Below are 19,908 nucleotides of genomic sequence, written 5' to 3' on the forward strand. Positions count from 1 at the left end.
CGTTAATGTAACCATGACAACGAGTGAATATTGACTTTGCACACTACATCCGCGCCCTGCTGACGATCATGATTGTGATCATTCTACAAATCGACCGTTGTGGACTTATCAGGACTTATCCGTCGGAAATCATACAAGGAACTAATTAAATTGTGGGGGTGTTTCCAAGACCCCTCAATTCCCACCGGCCGCTACATATATCTAGGTCATGTGATTTGGTATCCGTACATAACGTACATGTGCATAACGCATGTCTGTGCTCAGCGCAAGATCATCTTTTATTAAAGATTTCAGCCGTTGGAAATGATACGACTGAGCAGCCTTGGCGCAAAAAGGTAGTTTATTGAATGTGAACGTTTTCAGAATGTACTTGTAGTTTTTGCACTAAAACAAAGGGAAAAAACTGAAGTTGTTTATTGGTTATTATGCTGTGATTTTACTGTTCTGGCCCACTTGAGATTCAAAACGGCAACATGTGGCCCCTGAACTAACATGAGTTTGACACTTCTGCTTTAGACGGTTATTTGCTGTATTTCACATAGATAAGTTACCTTCTGAGGCACCTCGGTATCTGTACATAACGTACACATGCACAACACACTCCTGTGTTCGGCACAAGGTCATTTTGTTTGTGGGTACATCTATATTAAATGGTCACATTCTATAATGCCGTGATTTCAGCTGTCAGAAATGATACGACTGAGCAGCCTTGGCGGAGTACTGCGCTCTCCGAATACTCTTCGTCTTTAAAAAATGCATCAGCAGCTCTGTGGGTAAATTAAAAAGAGAACTTTTAATGACATCTTAAGTTAAGACATATTATATATCGTCTTATTTCCTTGGCATAATTAATGTGAGGTCCAAAGTCAGCCAACCTTTCTGAAATGACTAAACATTAACAACGACACAGCGTCAATATTTGTTGAAAAACAAGGCGGACGTTTGACAGACTGTTCACATAACTTACAATCTTAAAGTACATTTACCAAAACGGTTATTTAATTATGTAAAACGTATCCTAAAATTTCACTCATGTCAGAAGTACTCTCTATGCGAGGACAGTTGGCACATCCACAATCTCCCAAGAGACACGAATCAAACCAAGCAGCTGCTGTTGAGACGACGCAGCTCATTTACACATTCATCAGATGAGGAGATAAAAGGCTCTGCTGGGTTCACTGCTGCCCTCATTCTGCTACACGTCGGATCTTTTCCAGCAGTCCGAGATCTCAAAACGTTCGCTTTTCCACAGGTAGCTCGCAGTCTACCTTCTCTCTTCATACAGGAGCAGCGTGTCTTCATCTGACAGTATCTTATTGTGGTGCACATGTTCTTAATCTCACTATTTCAGAACATGTTTGAATGTATGAAGAAAGAAAAATCTTGGTGTGGTATTTCATTATTTTGTTAGTTGAAAGAAGATCAGCTGAATAATTCAATGTTGTTGTCCTTCATTTCCCTGATTCCACTCACTCCTGTGGTGGTGTTATTGCGACTACTGTGGCTCTTTTCACTGTAACCTCACTTGTGATTTTAAATGCACTTTAAATCATATTTTTCAAGTTTTGCAAGTTCAGTGCTTAACATCTAACAAAGAATTCAGTTTCATGACACATTCGCTCTGATATGTAGAGAGAAGGATGACAAACATGAAGCGTACTGTACAATAACAAACAACTAATTTCATCCTTTAACTTAGACTAAATACGCTCTGCTTCATATCCTCTCCCTTGTGCGTCCATGTAAATACAGACAGTCAAAACAAAAACGTATCAGTGTAACGTATGAGACGGGAGTAATCCTGGTCGAAAGGATGGAGGAGTAGAAGGGTTGAGGGAAGCTGGAAGGTTCGGGGGTGGAGGATACTGGAGAGTTAATCTTGAGGAGGAGAGCTGCTGAGTGAGTTGCACAGCTTTAATACTTGGTTTCTGGTCCTGCACTTGATTTTGGTGACATTTGAGGTACAAAATCATCTTCCACCAGGACTTCCAAGGAGGAACCTGTCAGGTAGATGAGAGAGAATTAATTAGAAACACGGTGCAGTTCATTCAGTTACACGTAAGAATGTACAGAGGTGACAAATTAAAGAAAACCCAACATTAAGTGTCATAAGAAGGTGTTGAACCACTATGTGCTGCCAAAACAGTCTCGAAGCAGCTTGGCATTGATTCTCCAACTCTGAAGGTTTATGATTTATTTTGCCACAAATCAATACTCAGTAGATTATATGGCAAAAAGCTAAACATTTACTCCATCTCTAACAGTAGTTGCTGATTCTTACCACTCTCCTCTTGCCTGGACAGCTTTGCCCCTCACCAGCCTCTTCTTGTCATCGAGAGGTTTCGCCAACGCTCGCAGAACCCGAGCCCGAAATGGTAGAACCTGAAACACAGCAATAGAAAAAAATCTCTGTTACAGTGGTGTGTTGACAGCTAAGCTGAGTGTAATATTACAGTTAAAAAGATTTACAAAAGTACAGGCACTCTTTGACAAGCTCGGTATTTGGTACTGAAGTCAGAAGAGGTAAATAAAACCCCTGTAGCAAACAGCAGCAGCCAGTAGAATGAGCCGTTCCTCAAAATTGAATTTTTTCATCAACTTGAAAAATATAAACTAATTAAACTCTAATTATAGCATGTAAAACATGTGGGGAAACTTTAACATGTATGGTGTCAGAAATCAGCATCAGAACTGCTTTAGAAGGGAACATATTGGATGGAAAGTTCTGTTTGAAATTCAGCAAGGAAGCATCTAAAGCAGGGTGTCAAACTCATTTTAGTTCAGAGGTGGATTTGCTGGAGGATCACAATCATGTGATCATCAGCAGGCAGCTGAGGTAGTGTTTACTTGTTGTCATAGTTACAGTGACGCCATGCTGCTATCTCGCAATACAAAAAACTAGAACAAATCCGTGGATCCAGACTATACGGTGCATCACTGCCAAAATCTAATCAGTTGGTCTTGGTGTCATTTCTGACCTTCCCTGAAAATTTCATCCAAACCCGTTTTTCAGTAACGTTGTGCACAGAAAGACAGCCAAACAGATAGACACGTTTGCCAATCGTCACATAACACTGCCACGTTCCTTGGCAGAGTAACAAACGGAAATTTCTGAAGAAAAATACGTGGAATTTCAACAGTATTATTCCTCAGTTTATCATTTGTACATATGCATTACAACTTACAGATCACAGTGTATCTAGAAAATCACAAAACATTCAGTCACAGGTGTCTGGAAATTAACGATATAGTATTTTACTTTATGATCAAAACAATTTGTCAAGATCTACAAATGACTTTAAATTTACATTCATTTCCACATCTGTGTCGTACTCCAGACACATCACAGGACACAAACTAAAGTGCAAACTATTAAGGAAGAACATTAAGTTGTGCTCCTGCCTTGTAAATATATAAAATGTATACATAAAAAAATACATTCAAGTTGTGGCAGTACAGTGGACAAATTGAAAATAGGAGGTACTTTTATTGCAGTTAATGTCTCTGTATTTTTTACACTTCGCAAAGTCATCCCGTGGGCCAGTTTTGTCCCGCGGGCTGTATGTCTGACAACCCCGATCTAAAATTTATGTTCTATGAAAAAAATCCTCTAATCTTAATTTTATTGACCGAGGGTCAAGAAGAGACTGTAAACTTTGAGAATATGTACCAACTTGACAAAATTCTCAAGCATCTAAATCGTTTAGAGTTTTACCTCATGCACAGGGAAGTGGGAAAGGGCGTGGATGCACCGCAATGACGCAATCCGTACGTTCTGCAAAAGAAAAAAAACACACAATATGCTGTCAGGAGGACCTTTACTCAGCATTCATGCTAATACTTATAATAAGCAGCTCTAACTAATTAAGATAGACTCCAATAGTGAAAATAACAAATGCCTTTGTTGGCTTATTCATGTTATACAGTATATTGCCTGTATTGTCAGAGTGGACATCATGCTGTATAATAGCCTAAGTACCAGTAAGAACATTGTTCACTGTGATCTAATTAGTAGAGTGCCTGTATAACCAGAGTGGCGACATGACGGGTCCAAAAAATTTTGGTCACGTGATGTATAGGAGCCATTTTGTTTCCAGTTCATGAACGCCGGGTTTTCCTTTTAACATTGTTTACACCGCAGAGAGCAATTCTAGGTCTTTTTTCGCTTCCTAAATACCTGACAAATGACGGGCTGTTGTGCCTTTGGGTGCACAAATCAGTCAGAGAATGGATTCCACATGTTTAGGTTTCCAGTGATCCAGAAAGAAGGAAACTGTGGGAAAATAAAGTCCGGAGAGTGGGATGGAAACCGACTTCATCATCGTTTTTGTGCCATGTTAGTCCCATGTATGTACTTTCATGTTATGATGTATGGGTGAATGACAGATAGAAAAGTTTTTATGTGATTTTAGGCAGTTGTGGTTATTTTGACTTTGACCATTTTCATGCATGGAGATGCATGAAATACGGGCCGCTGAAGTTTAACGGGGTAACCCGTTAAACTTCAGCGGCCCGTATGTGCAAACGTATTTTGCTAAATTGACCAAAGCTGCAAACTCGATGATAGAAACATTATACACCCATGGAAAGCTTAGATTCTCATGAATCCGCCGGTATAAACCACTTTCAGATGTGATTACCACAGCGGGTAATATAAACACATTTGTCCGACAAACAGCAAATAACGTAAGCAGCACAACTCACCTTTGAAGGCTCAAAACTAGTCACAGATGAAAACATTCCACAAAAAACGGCCATAATCCAACCTTGGACATCCAGACAAAACAAGCCAGTAAAATATTTTGTCCAAAACATGTCTTGAAGTCAGTAAAGAATCCACAAATAGCTCGTTTTCGTGAATGTGCACCTTGCGCTGCGCGTTCCAGATTGAGTGAATGGAAACAAAATGGCGTCAAATCCCCAGTTGTCGCCACTCTGATATACAGGCACTCTACTAAATTAATCTTTACTCTTTGACTGAGGCTGCCTCAACACAGAACAGGAAGTAGTGGAGGTAATGTTCTCTCACTCACCATGGCTGGACTGCAGAGGAGGGCCAGCAGCCTGTTGACTAAAGCCTCCAGCTGCTGAATGAGAGCTGATGGTGGGTTGATGAGGACGGGCTCCAGACAGGACAGAGTGGACAGCTGGACGCCCTGATCAGGACACGTCAAGGCCTCCAGCAGCAGAGAGAGCAGCTGTGCAGGGACGAAAAACTGAATATTACTGCTGACTGTTTGACGAAGCCCAGCGCAACCTTTTAAATGAAAACAAGAAAAGTACTCAGAGAGCGCAGCACTCCACCAAGGCTGCTCAGGGGTTCTATCATTACTGACGGATACATCCTGATAAGTCTGCAGCAGTCAATTTGTTATAGGATCAAAATCGTGATCATCAGCAGGCAGCTGACGTAGTGTTCACTTGTTATCATGGTTACAGTGACGTCATGCCGCTATCTCACAGTGATACAGAAATCTTTGACAAATCCATGGATCCAGACTATAAGCCGCATCACTGCCAAAATCTAATCACTTGGTCCTTGTGCCATTTCTGACCTTCCCTGAAAATTTTATCCAAATCTGTTGGTCTGTTTTTGAGTAATGTTGCACACAGACGGAAGTACAGATTAACGTCGTCAAGCACGTTCCTTGGCGGAGTAATAAAAACAAGAAAAGCACTCAGAGAGCACAGTACTCCTCCAAGGCTGCACGGCCATTGTCATTTGTCACTGTCATTTCCAATGACTAAAATCTTGAAAAAATTTGTGGCAGAAATCATAGCACTACAGAATGTGGCTATTTAATATAGATGTATCCACAAGCAAAATGACCTTGTGCCGAGCGCAGACATGTGTTATGCATGTGTATGTTACGTATGGATACAGAATTGTGTGACTTAAATATGTTGCTAGTGGAGGGAATTGATGGTACTCAAAAACACCCCCATAATTTAATCAGCTGTTCCTCGAATCATTTCCAACAGATAAGTCCCGATAAATCCTCAGTGGTGGATTTTTAGTAAGATCGCAGTCATGTGATCATCGGTAGGCAGCTGAAGTCGTGTTTACTTGTCATAGTTACAGTGACGCCATGCCGATATCTCCCAGTGATACAGAAATCTTTAACAAATCCACGGATCCAAACTATAAGCTATATCACTGCCAAAATCTAATCAGTTGGTCCTTTTGTCATTTCTGAGCTTCCCTGAAAATTACATCCAAATCCATTTTTGAGTGAATGTTGCTAACAGACAGACAGGCAGGCAGACAGACCTACACTGATCATCACATAACTTCGCCGTTCCTTGGCGGAGTAATAAACACTTATCAATGTAAAACATTTGGTTACGGACAGTGAAGTTTGACTCACCGCTGGTAGTTCAGTGACTTGAACCTGCTTGGGCAGCTTATTAACGATATTGGACAGAGCCTTCAAATAGTTCGACTTCTTCTCTGGTGGAGACAAAGGCAATACAAGTATTGAAAAAAAAATTAATACAAACTGTTACAGAAGACAAACAGATGAAGCATACAATCATAAGCTAAGTCTCTCCTCAGCCTTAGTCCGAGTGGAAATTGTTCTCTTTTGTAGAGTTGGAGCGTCGTTCAAATCTCATGTAAATCCTGAATTAGATTAGATCTTAATGCTGTCGTCTGCTACCTTGTGTTGCAGCGTTGAAGCCCTGAACCAACTTGGCTGAATTCTCACTGAAGAAGCGCTGGCGGTACATGATGCGCACATCGGCATGGCAACTACGGTTCAGGACATCAGTGAAGTCGCTCATCAGCAGAGAGAAGCTGTCTGCTGCCATCGGACCCAGGTCAGTATCATCGAGCAGAGAGAAGAGCTGCAAAGAAGACAAAATGCACAAGTTGTTTCCACTTTACATTGGCACATGACAGTCTGAAACAGTAAGTGGTGCTTACTGGTTTTACCTTGTCAGTCAGTGTTTTGAACAGAGGGTGATATCGTAGAAGCAGAGCCTTGGCAACCTGGAGACAAGAGAAACGTCAGTGCATTTGTTTCTTATACTAATATGTAAAGGTACCAATTCTTAGAGTAACTGACTTACAGATCATGGTGAATAAATAATAAAGTAAAATGTTACCCTTGATGAGAATAATGTATAAAAAGTCTTAAAAACCTCATAGTTTTGACATTTACAGGTTCTTAAGATGATATTTGGGGTCTACGAGAATATGTTTACATGCTATAATTAAAAGTACATTATTATTCCCATACTGTACATTGCACCTCTTCTCACCCTCAGGTCTGAAATGCTCTGTTTAGCTCCTGTCTCTTTAAGGCCCTTCTCCTAAAAAGCCCTGCCTGCTCTGATTGGTCAGTTGGTCCATCGAAAATGAGGCGACAGCGCTTACATACCATAAACCCAGACCTATGAGTTTAGGCAGAGCTGTGGTAGAAGCAGCTCTAGTGGGAAAATAGTGTTAGACTGTGAGGAAGCTGCTCAGTCTTTGTCTGAGGACGTGATCAAACAAGCTGCTAATCAGATGTTATGCAGATGTTACACGGTGATGTAAGTAATGTGAGACAAGTCTCAATTTGCAACCAGGCATTTTAGACAAGTAAGCGGCAGTGTTTTCTGTGGAAGAGGTGTGGACTTTGGCTTAGTAGGTTTTTAGACATTGTACATGCACAAATACGCAGCAATATAAAACAAACAGGAAAGGGATAAAACCCCAAGAAGCATAAAATTCGGCTATTTAATTCTCTGACCAAAACTAGTATTATCATTGTTGAAGAAAGCTTGCAGATTTGGAGAAAGCACGATTTAGAATCAGAGGTAAAGATGCTGACACTGAGTTATTTACCCAGATCATAAGTGTGAAGGCCTGAATGCGAACAGAGGAGGATGTTGAGTCCAACTCACTGCAGACTCTCTTCATTGTCCTCTGTATCAGGCTGTCAAGAGAATCACCTGAAGATGAAACAAAATTATCACAATTAATGGACAAGATTCATCTCTTGGGTTGGAAACAAAAAACTGCCTTCTGACAGGAGTGTATAGGCTGTAATGGGACCATGGAAAAAGTGCCTAGAAAGTGAATTTCGTTCCACTCACGTGGATCTACATGAACTCTGCTTTATAAGATATATCTATTGCTAATTAGTACCCAAAAAAAGTTTCTACTCACCGTTTCCAGTCATTTTTCAATAATTACCGTTTTTGTGTCGGTCTTTTTTTTACTGTGGCGTAGTGATATTTAGACGGGCGGACTAGGATTTGCAGTGCGTGCAGCGGTTTTTGGTCACGTGGACCAATAGGAGCTGAGTTCTGTTGCCGTGGTATCAGATCAAAACAACATGGCGTCGAGTGTATCTAGCACAGATACGAGCAAAGATGACGAAAAGACAAGGAAACCGCCTTCAAAAGTTACTAAAAAAGGATCGAAACGATGCTATATGCATCTCACAGATGTCCAGGACGAAGACGTGCAGGACTTTACACGGAAACGGTGGGAAACTTACAGAACCTGCGTTTAGGCTGTATTGGGACCATGGAAAAAGTGCCAAGAAAGTGAATTTCGCTCCACTCCGCTGGATCTACGTGTTCAATGCATTTTTTCATAGGCAATACCCTTCTAGACTCTGGGTTAAAAGTTCTACTCAGAATATTTGTCCGAACTTTGTCACCAGCCAGAAATGTATCTTTATGAGAATACCCAAAAAACGAAAATCTGGTGCTGCTGTTTTTGCTTGTTTTAAGTGCTATGTTAATTCTGGCAACACAAAATCTTTATCAAATGTCATAAACGCATCTACCAAACACTTGAAACAAGTATCGGTGCCTTCGTGTACACATAGGTGAATTCAGAGGGAGAAATGTAGCTAATTTCTTGAAGGAAACGCTTCAACCTAAGTGATTTGCACCCAGCACAATTAAATATACAGTACATTTAGCTAAAAGCTTATGTGTCATATTAAAAATATCACAATCTACTGTGTAATGAAAGATATAAAATATAAAATGCACACCATGCCCATAAATGGCTGAAAATCAACCGAATTGCTACCACGCCCTCCTAAATCGGAATAATGGCAAAAATGGAATAAGACAAAAAAATAAATGCTCAAAAGGTCAGAGTCATTCACAAGTACGGTATAAAACATTTATTCAAATACGACAGTGACTCTGAATATGAAAATATAGATTAATACACATACAAATATGTTGCGGACTCTCACACATAAGTTTGTGTGCCCTCATGCTGCGGTTGTACTGATGACACTGATCACCCCATTGATGGATCCTGGGGCAACAACTTCTGACTCAATCAGTATATCTTGCAATCCTGCATCACCAAACCTTTTTCCTAAAATACCTAGGAAAGACATGCATGTATGAAACTCACCTAGTCGAATCACTAGCCGCTTCATGAAATCGTCATTTTTGCAGCGGATTTGTTGAGCTTTGGCATATATAGCTTGGTCATAAACTAATAATACCTGGTCCAGTTCTAGCTGATCAGCAACTGCAACACTTCTCTTCAGAATTGTGTTAACAGTTGACATCTCTGTCGGTGAAGCCTCAATGACTGGAAGATATTAGTAGTATTAGTTTTTGACCAAGCTATATATGCCAAAGCTCAACAAATCTGCTGGAAAAATGACGATTTCATGAAGCGGCTAGTGATTCGACTAGGTGAGTTTCATACATGCATGTCTTTCCTAGGTATTTTAGAAAAAGGTTTGGTGATGCAGGATTGCAAGATATACTCATTGATTCAAGAAATTAGCTACATTTCTCCCTCTGAATTCACCTATGTGTACACGAAGGCACCGATACTTGTTTCAAGTGTTTGGTAGATGCGTTTATGACATTTGATAAAGATTTTGTGTTGCCAGAATTAACATAGCACTTAAAACAAGCAAAAACAGCAGCACCAGATTTTCGTTTTTTGGGTATTCTCATAAAGATACATTTCTGGCTGGTGACAAAGTTCGGACAAATATTCTGAGTAGAACTTTTAACCCAGAGTCTAGAAGGGTATTGCCTATGAAAAAATGCATTGAACACGTAGATCCAGCGGAGTGGAGCGAAATTCACTTTCTAGGCACTTTTTCCATGGTCCCAATACAGCCTAAACGCAGGTTCTGTAAGTTTCCCACCGTTGCCGTGTAAAGTCCTGCACGTCTTCGCCCTGGACATCTGTGAGATGCATATAGCATCGTTTCGATCCTTTTTTAGTAACTTTTGAAGGCGGTTTCCTTGTCTTTTCGTCATCTTTGCTCGTATCTGTGCTAGATACACTCGACGCCATGTTGTTTTGATCTGATACCACGGCAACAGAACTCGGCTCCTATTGGTCCACGTGACCAAAAACCACTGCACGCACTGCAAATCCTAGTCCGCCCGTCTAAATATCACTACGCCACAGTAAAAAAAAGACCGGCACAAAAACGGTAATTATTAAAAAATGACTGGAAACGGTGAGTAGAAACTTTTTTTGGGTACTAATTAGCAATAGATATATCTTATAAAGCAGAGTTCATGTAGATCCACGTGAGTGGAACGAACCAACACAATCTCGTTCAGCCAATACAGCCTAGTAACCGCACTAACTGACCCGGCGGCCTCTTGTTGACCAGACCAGCAAAGCACTTTGCAGCAGACGTGTATGACAGCTGATGGCTGCAGGTGCAGCTCATCTCCTCCAGCTCTGACAGCAGCTGGTCGATCTGAGGAACCTCCACCTGGAGAACACACAACGCTTTCAGAATACAACTTCAGACAGTTCAACAAGATTTTTAGAAAAATCTGAATTAGGTGTTGTTGAGACTCACACTGCGAGGTAACGAACAAACACAACCCATGAGGAGACAAACCAGTTGAGACTGGCTCCAGGAGTCTCCCTGCTGCTTCTGGGAAAATGTTACATGTCTCAGGAATCACACTTTTAAAGTAACATATGACAAAATGAAGTTGTGCAAATCCTTAGAGTGTATTTAGAATCAACACCTAAAACATTTTCAGTATTTACATAATATAAACACTACTGCTGAAAAGCTAAGGGTCTCTTAGAAATGTCCTTATTTTTTAAATAAAAGCATTTTGCTTCAATGAAAATAACAGCAAATGAATCAGAAATACAGTCTAGACATCGTTAATGTGGTAAATGACCATTCTAGCTTTCAAACGGCTGATTTTTAGTGGAATATCTACACAGGGGTACAGAGGAACATTTCCAGCAACCATCACTCCTGTGTTCTAATGCTACGTTGTGTTAGCTAATGGTGTTGAAAGGCTAAATAATGATTACAAAACCCTTGTGCAATTATGTTAGCACATGAATAAAAACGTGAGTTTTCATGTAAAACATGACATTGTCTTGGTGACCCCAAACTTTTGAACAACAGCATAGGTCTGCATATTGTTGGACTGTCATGATATCGAGCTGCAAACAATTCATCAATTAGATGTCAACTATTAAAGGAACTGCCAACAGATTTGACAATTGAATAATTTGTGAAAGTCAAAATTCTCTGATTCTAGCTTTTAAAATTAGAATATTTTCTGGTTTCTTCCCTCCTCCATGGCAGTAAACTTAATATCTTTGGTTTGTGGATCAACCAAAGCAGCTGAGAATGCCCTTTTGAGTTTCAACCTTATATTCACCATTTCCTGACATTTAAATAGACCAAATAACTAATTGATTGATACAAATGTACTAATATTTGTTACTTGCTGCCCTATTATAAAACTGCTTCAACTGAAAAAGATGTATTCATTATATCTAATCAGATCATCATGAACATTTAAAGATTTTATGACATCGAGCAACATAGACATGTGCGCACATACAACAACACACCTTTAGCAGCTGAATGTGTGAAGGGAAGGAGTTGTCGGGCAAAAAGGAAACATCACCATCCAGGAAGAGAGACGCAGCCCTCGATGCCGTCTGTGCTGCCATCCTGATGACATGAAACAGCCCAGAAGGAAACCACATGAAAAGTCTCTCAGATTATATCAAGCAAACAAATCAGAGAGACATAAAAGGAACACAAAAGATGCAAAACAGATCGGAAACAGTATATAACACATTTAGATCTGCAGCTGTTAAAAATGAATGAATGTAAAGCAGGTCAAAGCTACTTCTACAGTCTCACAAGTGATATTCTGGATTGTCAAAGTGCGACACTGCATAGTTTGTTTCTACATTTGGATGAGTTAAGACTGATTCAGATAGAAGGAAAGTTTTACTATGAAGGCAAGTGCTCACAATAAAGATCAAAAAACATGTTTGTACGGACGTGGGCTGCAGCCTGGAACAAGAAGTACTGATGACAGGAACCATAGCAGACAGAACTGCCTCCTCCACCAGAGGACTACGAACACCAGGAGACCCTTCACCTGCAAGACGTAAACAGAAAATGCAAAATGTTGGAATTGAAGCATAAATAATCCACCTTTTCACTACATGTTTTACAAGTATAAGACATATAAGAGAAGACATATTTGATCTCTTAAAAGACTTAGCTTTTAGACCTAATACCACTTAAGGCCACCAATAAACACACACAAGTTAAGACAGAAAATGTCTGACTGTAGTAAAAATGTGAATTAAAGAAGCAAATTATCAGAGGCTATAGTAGAAGTCAGAGTAGAGGATGAGTTATTAGATGAGACTGGAGTGCATGTTTATGCTGAAGGGTAAAAGAGGAGAATATGATCAGTTGGATTCATCAGCTGCTCACCCTGCAGTGCTGCCTGCAGCGCCAGAGACAGCAGGCGAGGAATGATGACATCATGGAAGCAACGTCCCGTCTCCTCACTGTCCTCAACCTGCTCTGCTATCCTCTGAAGACTGTGACACGCTAACACCACTTCATCCACCGAAAAACTTGCGCTACCTGCAGGTAACAGGAAATTACCGTGTTATTTACCTGAAGATATTTTGGTCTCTTTGTTTGGAGAATCTGTGCAAGTGAGACCATTCCTGGAACTGATGCATGCATTCACAACAACTGCAGTGCAGATGAGAGACTTGAAGTGTCAGCTAGCAATACTGATACTTACAATGCAGCATATGAGGGGTGAAGTTACCATATCACGTATCACTGTTCTGCTTGACCATCAGCATTTTTACACAAATGAATGCTTCAGCTTGTAAAGTTGCAAATCATTCTGCCCGTAAACGGACAGTTCATACCTTCTTCAAGGAAACTTATGTTTGAAAGTTCAAAGAACACATCTTTATGGTCTGAGATGAATTTTGATTCAGATGTTGCACCATCCATAAATACAAATTGCTGTTTATCTTGGGACAGCTTAAGCCCTGGTGGCTTTCACCATTCATGTAGGAATAACTGAATCAATATCTGAAGCCAGAAACTCATCACATTACCTGTGTGTGCTGAACTGAGGACCTCCAGGAGGACAGGTGTGCTGTCCTGGACAACACTGGGTTGTTTGGATACTGCAGCCAGAGCAGACAAACACCGCTGACGCATTGCATGATGGGAATGTTGCTTAGAGGGTTCTGTGTGGTCTTGAGCCATGGGCTCTGAACAGAGGAGACGACAAGGTTTGTCAGGTATATTCATGCAGACTATAAAGTCAGAAAAATGCAGTGTATGTTGTATTTCATATTTGTATGTTTTCTGTTGATGTGTCCACAAAAATCTAAATACAGCCACTAAAATTCACTGTGATACAATTCTAAATATCTATACAGTGTTTGCGCATGTTTCTGCATTTGCATGTGTGTCATTTTTAACTCCATAATTACCAGAAAACACCTCGTTCTTTAGTCTTGGGATCAGTTTCGCGATGAAAGCTGCAGGGTGTAGCTCTGCCAAGGCTCCAGCACACTCCACCACTGCAGCACTGGAGGCAGAAACAGGACAAAGACATTGAGAGACAATTAAGCTGAACTACAAAAAGTATCAAATTAAACTGAACAGGAGTCAAACAGATGACAGCGAAGGAAAAAAACTCATGGAAGTATGTCCACTGTGAGCTGACCTGACTCTGCCATCCTCCTCAGTCAGCAACAGTCTTGTCAGGTGATCTATAGCTAATTCAATATCAGAGTCTAACAGCAGACCTGAGAGACAGACAGAGAGGAGACATTTTTACTATTTGGAAAACAAATTCTGACTCTACTTTTGAAAGCCTGGGCTACAAAGTGTTTTACAACTGAAAAATACGCAGAGAAACACCAAAGCAGGAGATAACACAATAAAAACATAAATAATAGTTGGAGGCATTATAAATCAAAATATCGTATCGAATAATTCAAGAAAAAAGACGCAAACATTAACATTGAAAAAAAATAAATCTTTAGCTGTGACAGTAAAATTCTCAGTGCGGTTGTGTTGTCAGTTGAGTGAGGTACCACAAGCAGGCATCAGTTACAGGTTGTAAGAGTTTAACACAACTCACCTGTTAGCTGTGTCAGTGAGGTGAGCACAGAGGTGGCAGTGATCTGCAGACTGGAGTCACTCTCAGAGAGAGCTGAAAACACGATGCTACACAGAGCCTCCCTAAAGGCTGACAGCACGCTCTCATCTAAAGAGAAGAATCGAAACAGAGAAACCAGAAACAGATGAGGTGAAATCTACAGCTTGTTTTAAGAAGTCAGGAAAACTAATTCTGTCTTCTGTCTCACTGATCACATACTACATACAGCGCCTATACACTGTTAGAGCATTTAAAAGGAGTAGAAACCCTTTTTTGAAGACCCTTTAGGACTAACAGTACAAAAAGACACACACTTGACTGTACATCAGCAAAAATCATGATCATTAAAAAAATAACTATTAGTTTTTGCACATTTTAGAGCCTTTATATTCATATTTCTTTGTCATAGTATGGGATGTTTTAACTTAACTAGCTTCATACGCAGCAATGACCTATCACGTAAAAATAGTTACATCAAATGGAGACACGCAGATATAAATATGAAACAAATGCAGGGCAAAATAAATCAGTGCATAATCGGAATAATTTACCCAGAGAGAATCATTTCTTTCGTTAAAGTGGAACGAGGTGCAGCTGTGATCAGAGGAGCTCAAACAACATCAGTGTGAAGCAGGACAGCAGTAAACTCACCGTTGTCTGAAGACTGGCTGCTTTTCACTGACTGGATGAACCGCTGCACCACCTCCAGCAATGTCCGTCTCTGGGAGCACTGGCAGAGAGAGAAAATGATTATTATAAAGTTAACGGCGTCAACACCACATGAAAACACTTTTTATTTTATGAAACAAGATTTAATCTAAAAAATGCCAGCGGTCTAGATCAGGAATTTCCAAAGCCTAAGGATGTGGTTCTCAAGTCAAACAAAACTTAGGAAAAAAAGGCACCACTTCACGCCCATTTATCGTTTACTCACTTAGTTCTGCTTAATTCCTGGATGCCTGTGGGATCATTATCTGATCTCGCAGACACTCAGAAACCGAGCCAAGACAGCCTCATGTTGCTTATTTTCCATAGCTTCAGACTACACAACATACTTGTGAAAAGCTCCTCATTAGTCTCAGACTCTGGGAAAGTTGGAAAAACAGGCAATTCCCCAGAACTACAGTATCTCAGAACTATCGCTTTAACTAAACAACATATTTAGACTTCTATGTGCTCTATTTTTGATAACTAACGTTACAGTTTTTCCACTTCCATTCAATGAGGCTCTCCTGAAACACTTCAGAGCCTCCATGGGAAGGGACACGGCCTACTTTTAAATCCTTGGGTCTGCATAATTACAACCTCTCTTCTCATCACTATGAAATACCGTTAAATTTGCTCATATGAACCCTAAATGTTGGAGACTGTGTGAGAGTCAAGATGTCAACCACTATGCTGTATGGGAATGTCCAACTATAAAAAAAATTCTGGACAGAGACACACAAAACAATTGCAAAAATATTCAATTTTAAAATACTATTTTAATTTAAAACCCTTATCTTAGGAAATGCTGATTTTTAATCAGGAAATATCTACTGTATTTGGTGTTCTGATATCTGCTAGTAAAAAATGTATAACCAGGCATCTGATTCCTTCACAAAAAGGAATAGACAGAAATTGTTAACGAAATTAACATAATGGAAAAAATGACTTTCTGTGTCCGTTGACAAAAGTACAAATTTGTGAAATTGTAGTCAAAATGGGTTTCATAGTCACATTCACACCCTACATAGGTGAAGAAACTGTCCATCCTTTGTGGATGGATGAAATGTTGTCTGGCCTTCTTTATTTCTCCACTAAGGAAGGCTGTGGAGATGTGTGACGATCGGCGACGTTTGTCTGTCTGTTACTCTGTGCGCAACATTGCTAAAAAAACAGATTTGGATGAAATTTTCAGGAAAGGTCAGAAATGACACAAGGACCACTTCATTAGATTTTTGCAGTGATGCAGCTTATAGTCTGAAGCCACGGATTTGCTAAAGATTTCTGTATCACTGCGAGATAGCGGCACAGCATCACTGTAACTATGACAACAAGTGAAGGCTACATCAGCGGCCTGCTGACGATCACATGATTGCAATCCTACTACAAATCCACCGCTGCGGACTTATCAGGACTTATCCATCGAAAACTATACAAGGAACAACTGATTAAATTGTGGGGGTGTTTTTGAGTGCAGTCTTGGAGGAGTACTGCACTCTCTTAGTGCTTTTCTTGTTCAAAAAGGGACACTTTTAGTTTTATATTGTCTACTAATTTATTATTTTTTCTTTTTCATAATGGATAAAGCAATAAAAGCATCCTGTTTCTAAAGACTTCAGTCAATGTACATCCCCTTGTTGACTCTGTAAAATGTTTTTTTTATGACTCGTGAGATTCAAATTGTGCTCTACATGCTGAATACTTGCGAAGAGCTAGGTTAGAATCTTCTCAAGTTTATTTTGTTATCCTGTGAAATTAAAGAATTGAAAAAGTGCTCATATGAAACTTAAGAAACTTGTGGATATCAGTTGACCTTCTTACCTGCGTTCTGCTGTTGTACTGGTCGATGAGAGAGGGCATGACGGCTGTTGTGACGATGTGACTCGCCCTGTTGGAGGCACAGCAGGTGGCCTGGAGCAGCTTGGCACTGGGCCATACAAGCTTTAAGTCCGGCTCACACAGGTGATGCTTGCAGTCTGGAACAACATTACAGTTTCAGTAAAAAAATAAAAATAAAACCCAAGTACATGCAAAAGTACAGACGGCTTTCCTGCCACTGAGAGCAGTTGTGGTTACACGGACAACATTTCTTCAACATGATTGAAATCATTCTAATTAGAGTTTTCAATTTTACAGTAATGAACACTATCAAGTGGTCTGATGACATGCGCACTTCTATGCCACAAAGTACTTCATCAAAACATGAATGTGCACTAAGGGGTTCTACCTGCTTTTACATTTTCTAATTATTAAAATAAAGCAGCAATCTCAACAGCACAGACTGCAATCTTTTAACCACCAAGGACCAGGAGCCGGTGGATGGAAGTCTGATACAAAGGCTGCATGAGTGGAGAACTGTTCTCACAGAGTTTAAGAATGGAACGAAGGGCAAACATGCAGAAAGAATATATTTAATCCGACTAGAAACAAACTATAGGATTAAGTGTTACATAGTTATTATCAGCTAATATTTTCCTAGTGAACCGATCATCAAAAGGTTTACATAAGCCCTCTTAATGTGATTAAAAATTCCTTCTGATTTAGCCAGAGTGTTCCAATTTAGGTGGTTACATGAGGCATTTTTATTCTGACCGGGCTCTTATTCTGAATATCAGAGGAATATTAAGAAGAATGTAAACATGGCTAGTGAAAAGTTTGATTATCTAAAATATTGACACTGTACATAAAGGCTTCTAATACTTACTTTAATGTAAAGAAACAACTCGTCATCTGATGTGACAGTAAAGTTGAAAAAGCTAAAATGAAATAAAGGAACAGGCACTGTGGTATAAAAATAGAAAAACGGGTTTCCTGCCCAGCTACTTAAGCAGAGTTATACAGCAGTAAACAGCCCCACAGTCCTTTTTACTAACATTTAGCTTCTCTCTGACTCATTCACAGTTTTGACAGAATCACTACTTTTCACAACCGTTCACATTCCAGGTTTTTATTTACACTTCGTTTTTTCGGGTTTTGATCAAGCATGCACACTAAAGCTGCACTTCACCTTTGAGAATGAGATCCAGGAAGGAGCTGAGAGAGTCTTCTGAGTCAGAGTTGAGGACTGAGCGAGACAGGCAGGAAGTGAGTGCGGTGAGAGCAGCGAGGCCTGCAGACTCAACGTTCTCGCTGGATGTTTGAAACACCTGCAATCAAACAACAAGAGCGACCTTTAACTTCACTTAGAGGAGATTAGACAGCCATTTGTTCACTCTGGTCTGGATAGTTAAAGACTAGTAAAGAAGGGAAATATGACGCTTTTGTGTGTTGATTTTTTCACATATAATTTCACTGTATGAGCAAGTTGTCACAAACTGTAATTAATCATATATTATTACGATAGTTAGAAGTTTAAAAGTTATCTTTTTGGATGTCTTGAGTCATAATTTGGAGTTTAATGCAAAGTAATAAAGCAAACACTGCATAGTCCTATCCAATATTTCCAAATTAAGACAGCTGATATGCTTAAGGTCTATTTTCAGGGTGTAGTAGGGGAAAAGCAACTAAATAAGTTCAATTCCATCTCCACACAAGAAAGGAAACACATTTTTTCGATTGTTTCTTAACTAAGTCACCAAATACACACACGTAGTCTTGCTGTTTGCACATAAATTTATCTCAAACAAACCTCTCGGCGCAGTGACGCCCAGAGTCCCTCGAGGAATTCGGCCAAGTCCTTGTGTTCGTACTGTGACACACAAGCAGTCTGAAAAATATGAATGTGGTCAGCTGTGAAATTGACTTTTTTAGAAACACACAGCTTCACTTTCACAAGTTATGTACAGTATGAGACTCTGCTGTAAGCCTCTCAATGGCTTCTCTGAGGTTATAAACAAATCATCATCTGTATCTTGTTCACCACACGGATGTCTTGCAGCTGCTAATACAAGCTGGGAAATTTTCAGTCAAGTGTTTACATCTCAGACCCTGCAAGGTGCTGTTATGACCACAGGACATTTCTAGTTTCTCACCAGAGTCTGCAGTGAGTCCAGCTTCGCACTCGGAACGTCTGAGTCCAGCTTCTCGATGATGAGAGGCAACAGGAACTGTAAGAGTGCAGTACAAATTAGAGCTGAAACCTCTTTTAAACATTAATTGTCATCTCAGGGTGCACAATCCCTCCAAAAACTAAAATGTAAATAGTTTTCGTCCTACCTCAGCAAATTTTGGAGTCCCGGTGAGGACGCCCCTCAGCTCCTGAATTAGCTCTTCCTTGGTGATGCCGTGGGGGTCGTTAGGAGGCTGGGATGGGTTATGGGCAAAGTAAGAGGAGACAGATAAGCTATTAAAACACAAAGAAGCTCCCATACAGTCACAGATATAATGTGTAGATGACCAAGAGGCCCTGCAGTTATGCAAGGTGTCAAATAAGGCTAAATGCACTTTCTGCAAGTCACATCTGTTGAACGACTGCAATGTAATACAACCAGTCTGTGGCTAAAATATAGATCCAATCTATGCTAATAATTGGTGGTAATGTCAGTTAATTTACTGGCATTGCAAAGATTTTCTCTTTATAGACAGCAGCACTAAGCAGTCCCTCCAGGAAGTCGCAATGTTGCGATCGTGCGAATTCACGCGAAATCAACTAATCTCCGCGAATTTTGCATGGCCTTGCAATTTTGTCCAATCACCGCAACTTTCCCGCAATTTTGGCCCGCCTCCCGTGGGTTCCACCGATCAGAGCAGTCCCCAGCGCAAACCTAATGCACGTACGTCACCGAATTCACTTCCTTGTTTATGGTTTGAAGATGCAGACATGTGCGATACTAATGT

General features: G+C 40.1%; 1 protein-coding gene across 2 annotated transcripts in view; it reads right to left on the bottom strand.

The window, feature by feature from the left end:
• Positions 1–774: 774 nt before the first annotated feature.
• mms19 (MMS19 homolog, cytosolic iron-sulfur assembly component) overlaps positions 775–19,908 on the bottom strand; it is a 29,136-nt gene continuing 10,002 nt past the window's right edge. The window contains exons 9-31 of one of the 2 annotated variants that reach the window (XM_051939935.1): positions 19,288–19,374; positions 19,104–19,178; positions 18,761–18,838; positions 18,140–18,278; positions 16,954–17,108; positions 15,079–15,157; positions 14,410–14,535; positions 13,990–14,071; positions 13,754–13,851; positions 13,370–13,528; positions 12,720–12,875; positions 12,276–12,375; positions 11,834–11,936; positions 10,806–10,880; positions 10,589–10,715; positions 7,832–7,938; positions 6,935–6,991; positions 6,660–6,846; positions 6,369–6,451; positions 5,034–5,198; positions 3,716–3,775; positions 2,282–2,382; positions 775–2,000 (exon numbers count right to left, since the gene is read on the bottom strand). In XM_051939935.1, coding sequence (XP_051795895.1) covers positions 1,970–2,000; positions 2,282–2,382; positions 3,716–3,775; positions 5,034–5,198; positions 6,369–6,451; positions 6,660–6,846; positions 6,935–6,991; positions 7,832–7,938; positions 10,589–10,715; positions 10,806–10,880; positions 11,834–11,936; positions 12,276–12,375; positions 12,720–12,875; positions 13,370–13,528; positions 13,754–13,851; positions 13,990–14,071; positions 14,410–14,535; positions 15,079–15,157; positions 16,954–17,108; positions 18,140–18,278; positions 18,761–18,838; positions 19,104–19,178; positions 19,288–19,374 — 2,430 coding nt within the window. In that variant the 3' untranslated portion in view covers positions 775–1,969. Of the gene's footprint in view, positions 2,001–2,281; positions 2,383–3,715; positions 3,776–5,033; positions 5,199–6,368; positions 6,452–6,659; positions 6,847–6,934; positions 6,992–7,831; positions 7,939–10,588; positions 10,716–10,805; positions 10,884–11,833; positions 11,937–12,275; positions 12,376–12,719; positions 12,876–13,369; positions 13,529–13,753; positions 13,852–13,989; positions 14,072–14,409; positions 14,536–15,078; positions 15,158–16,953; positions 17,109–18,139; positions 18,279–18,760; positions 18,839–19,103; positions 19,179–19,287; positions 19,375–19,908 lie in introns of both variants that reach the window. The other variant, XM_051939934.1, reaches the window with a different exon arrangement.

This window comes from Acanthochromis polyacanthus, chromosome 19, assembly GCF_021347895.1.
Source record: "Acanthochromis polyacanthus isolate Apoly-LR-REF ecotype Palm Island chromosome 19, KAUST_Apoly_ChrSc, whole genome shotgun sequence".
NCBI classification, from domain to species: domain Eukaryota; kingdom Metazoa; phylum Chordata; class Actinopteri; family Pomacentridae; genus Acanthochromis; species Acanthochromis polyacanthus.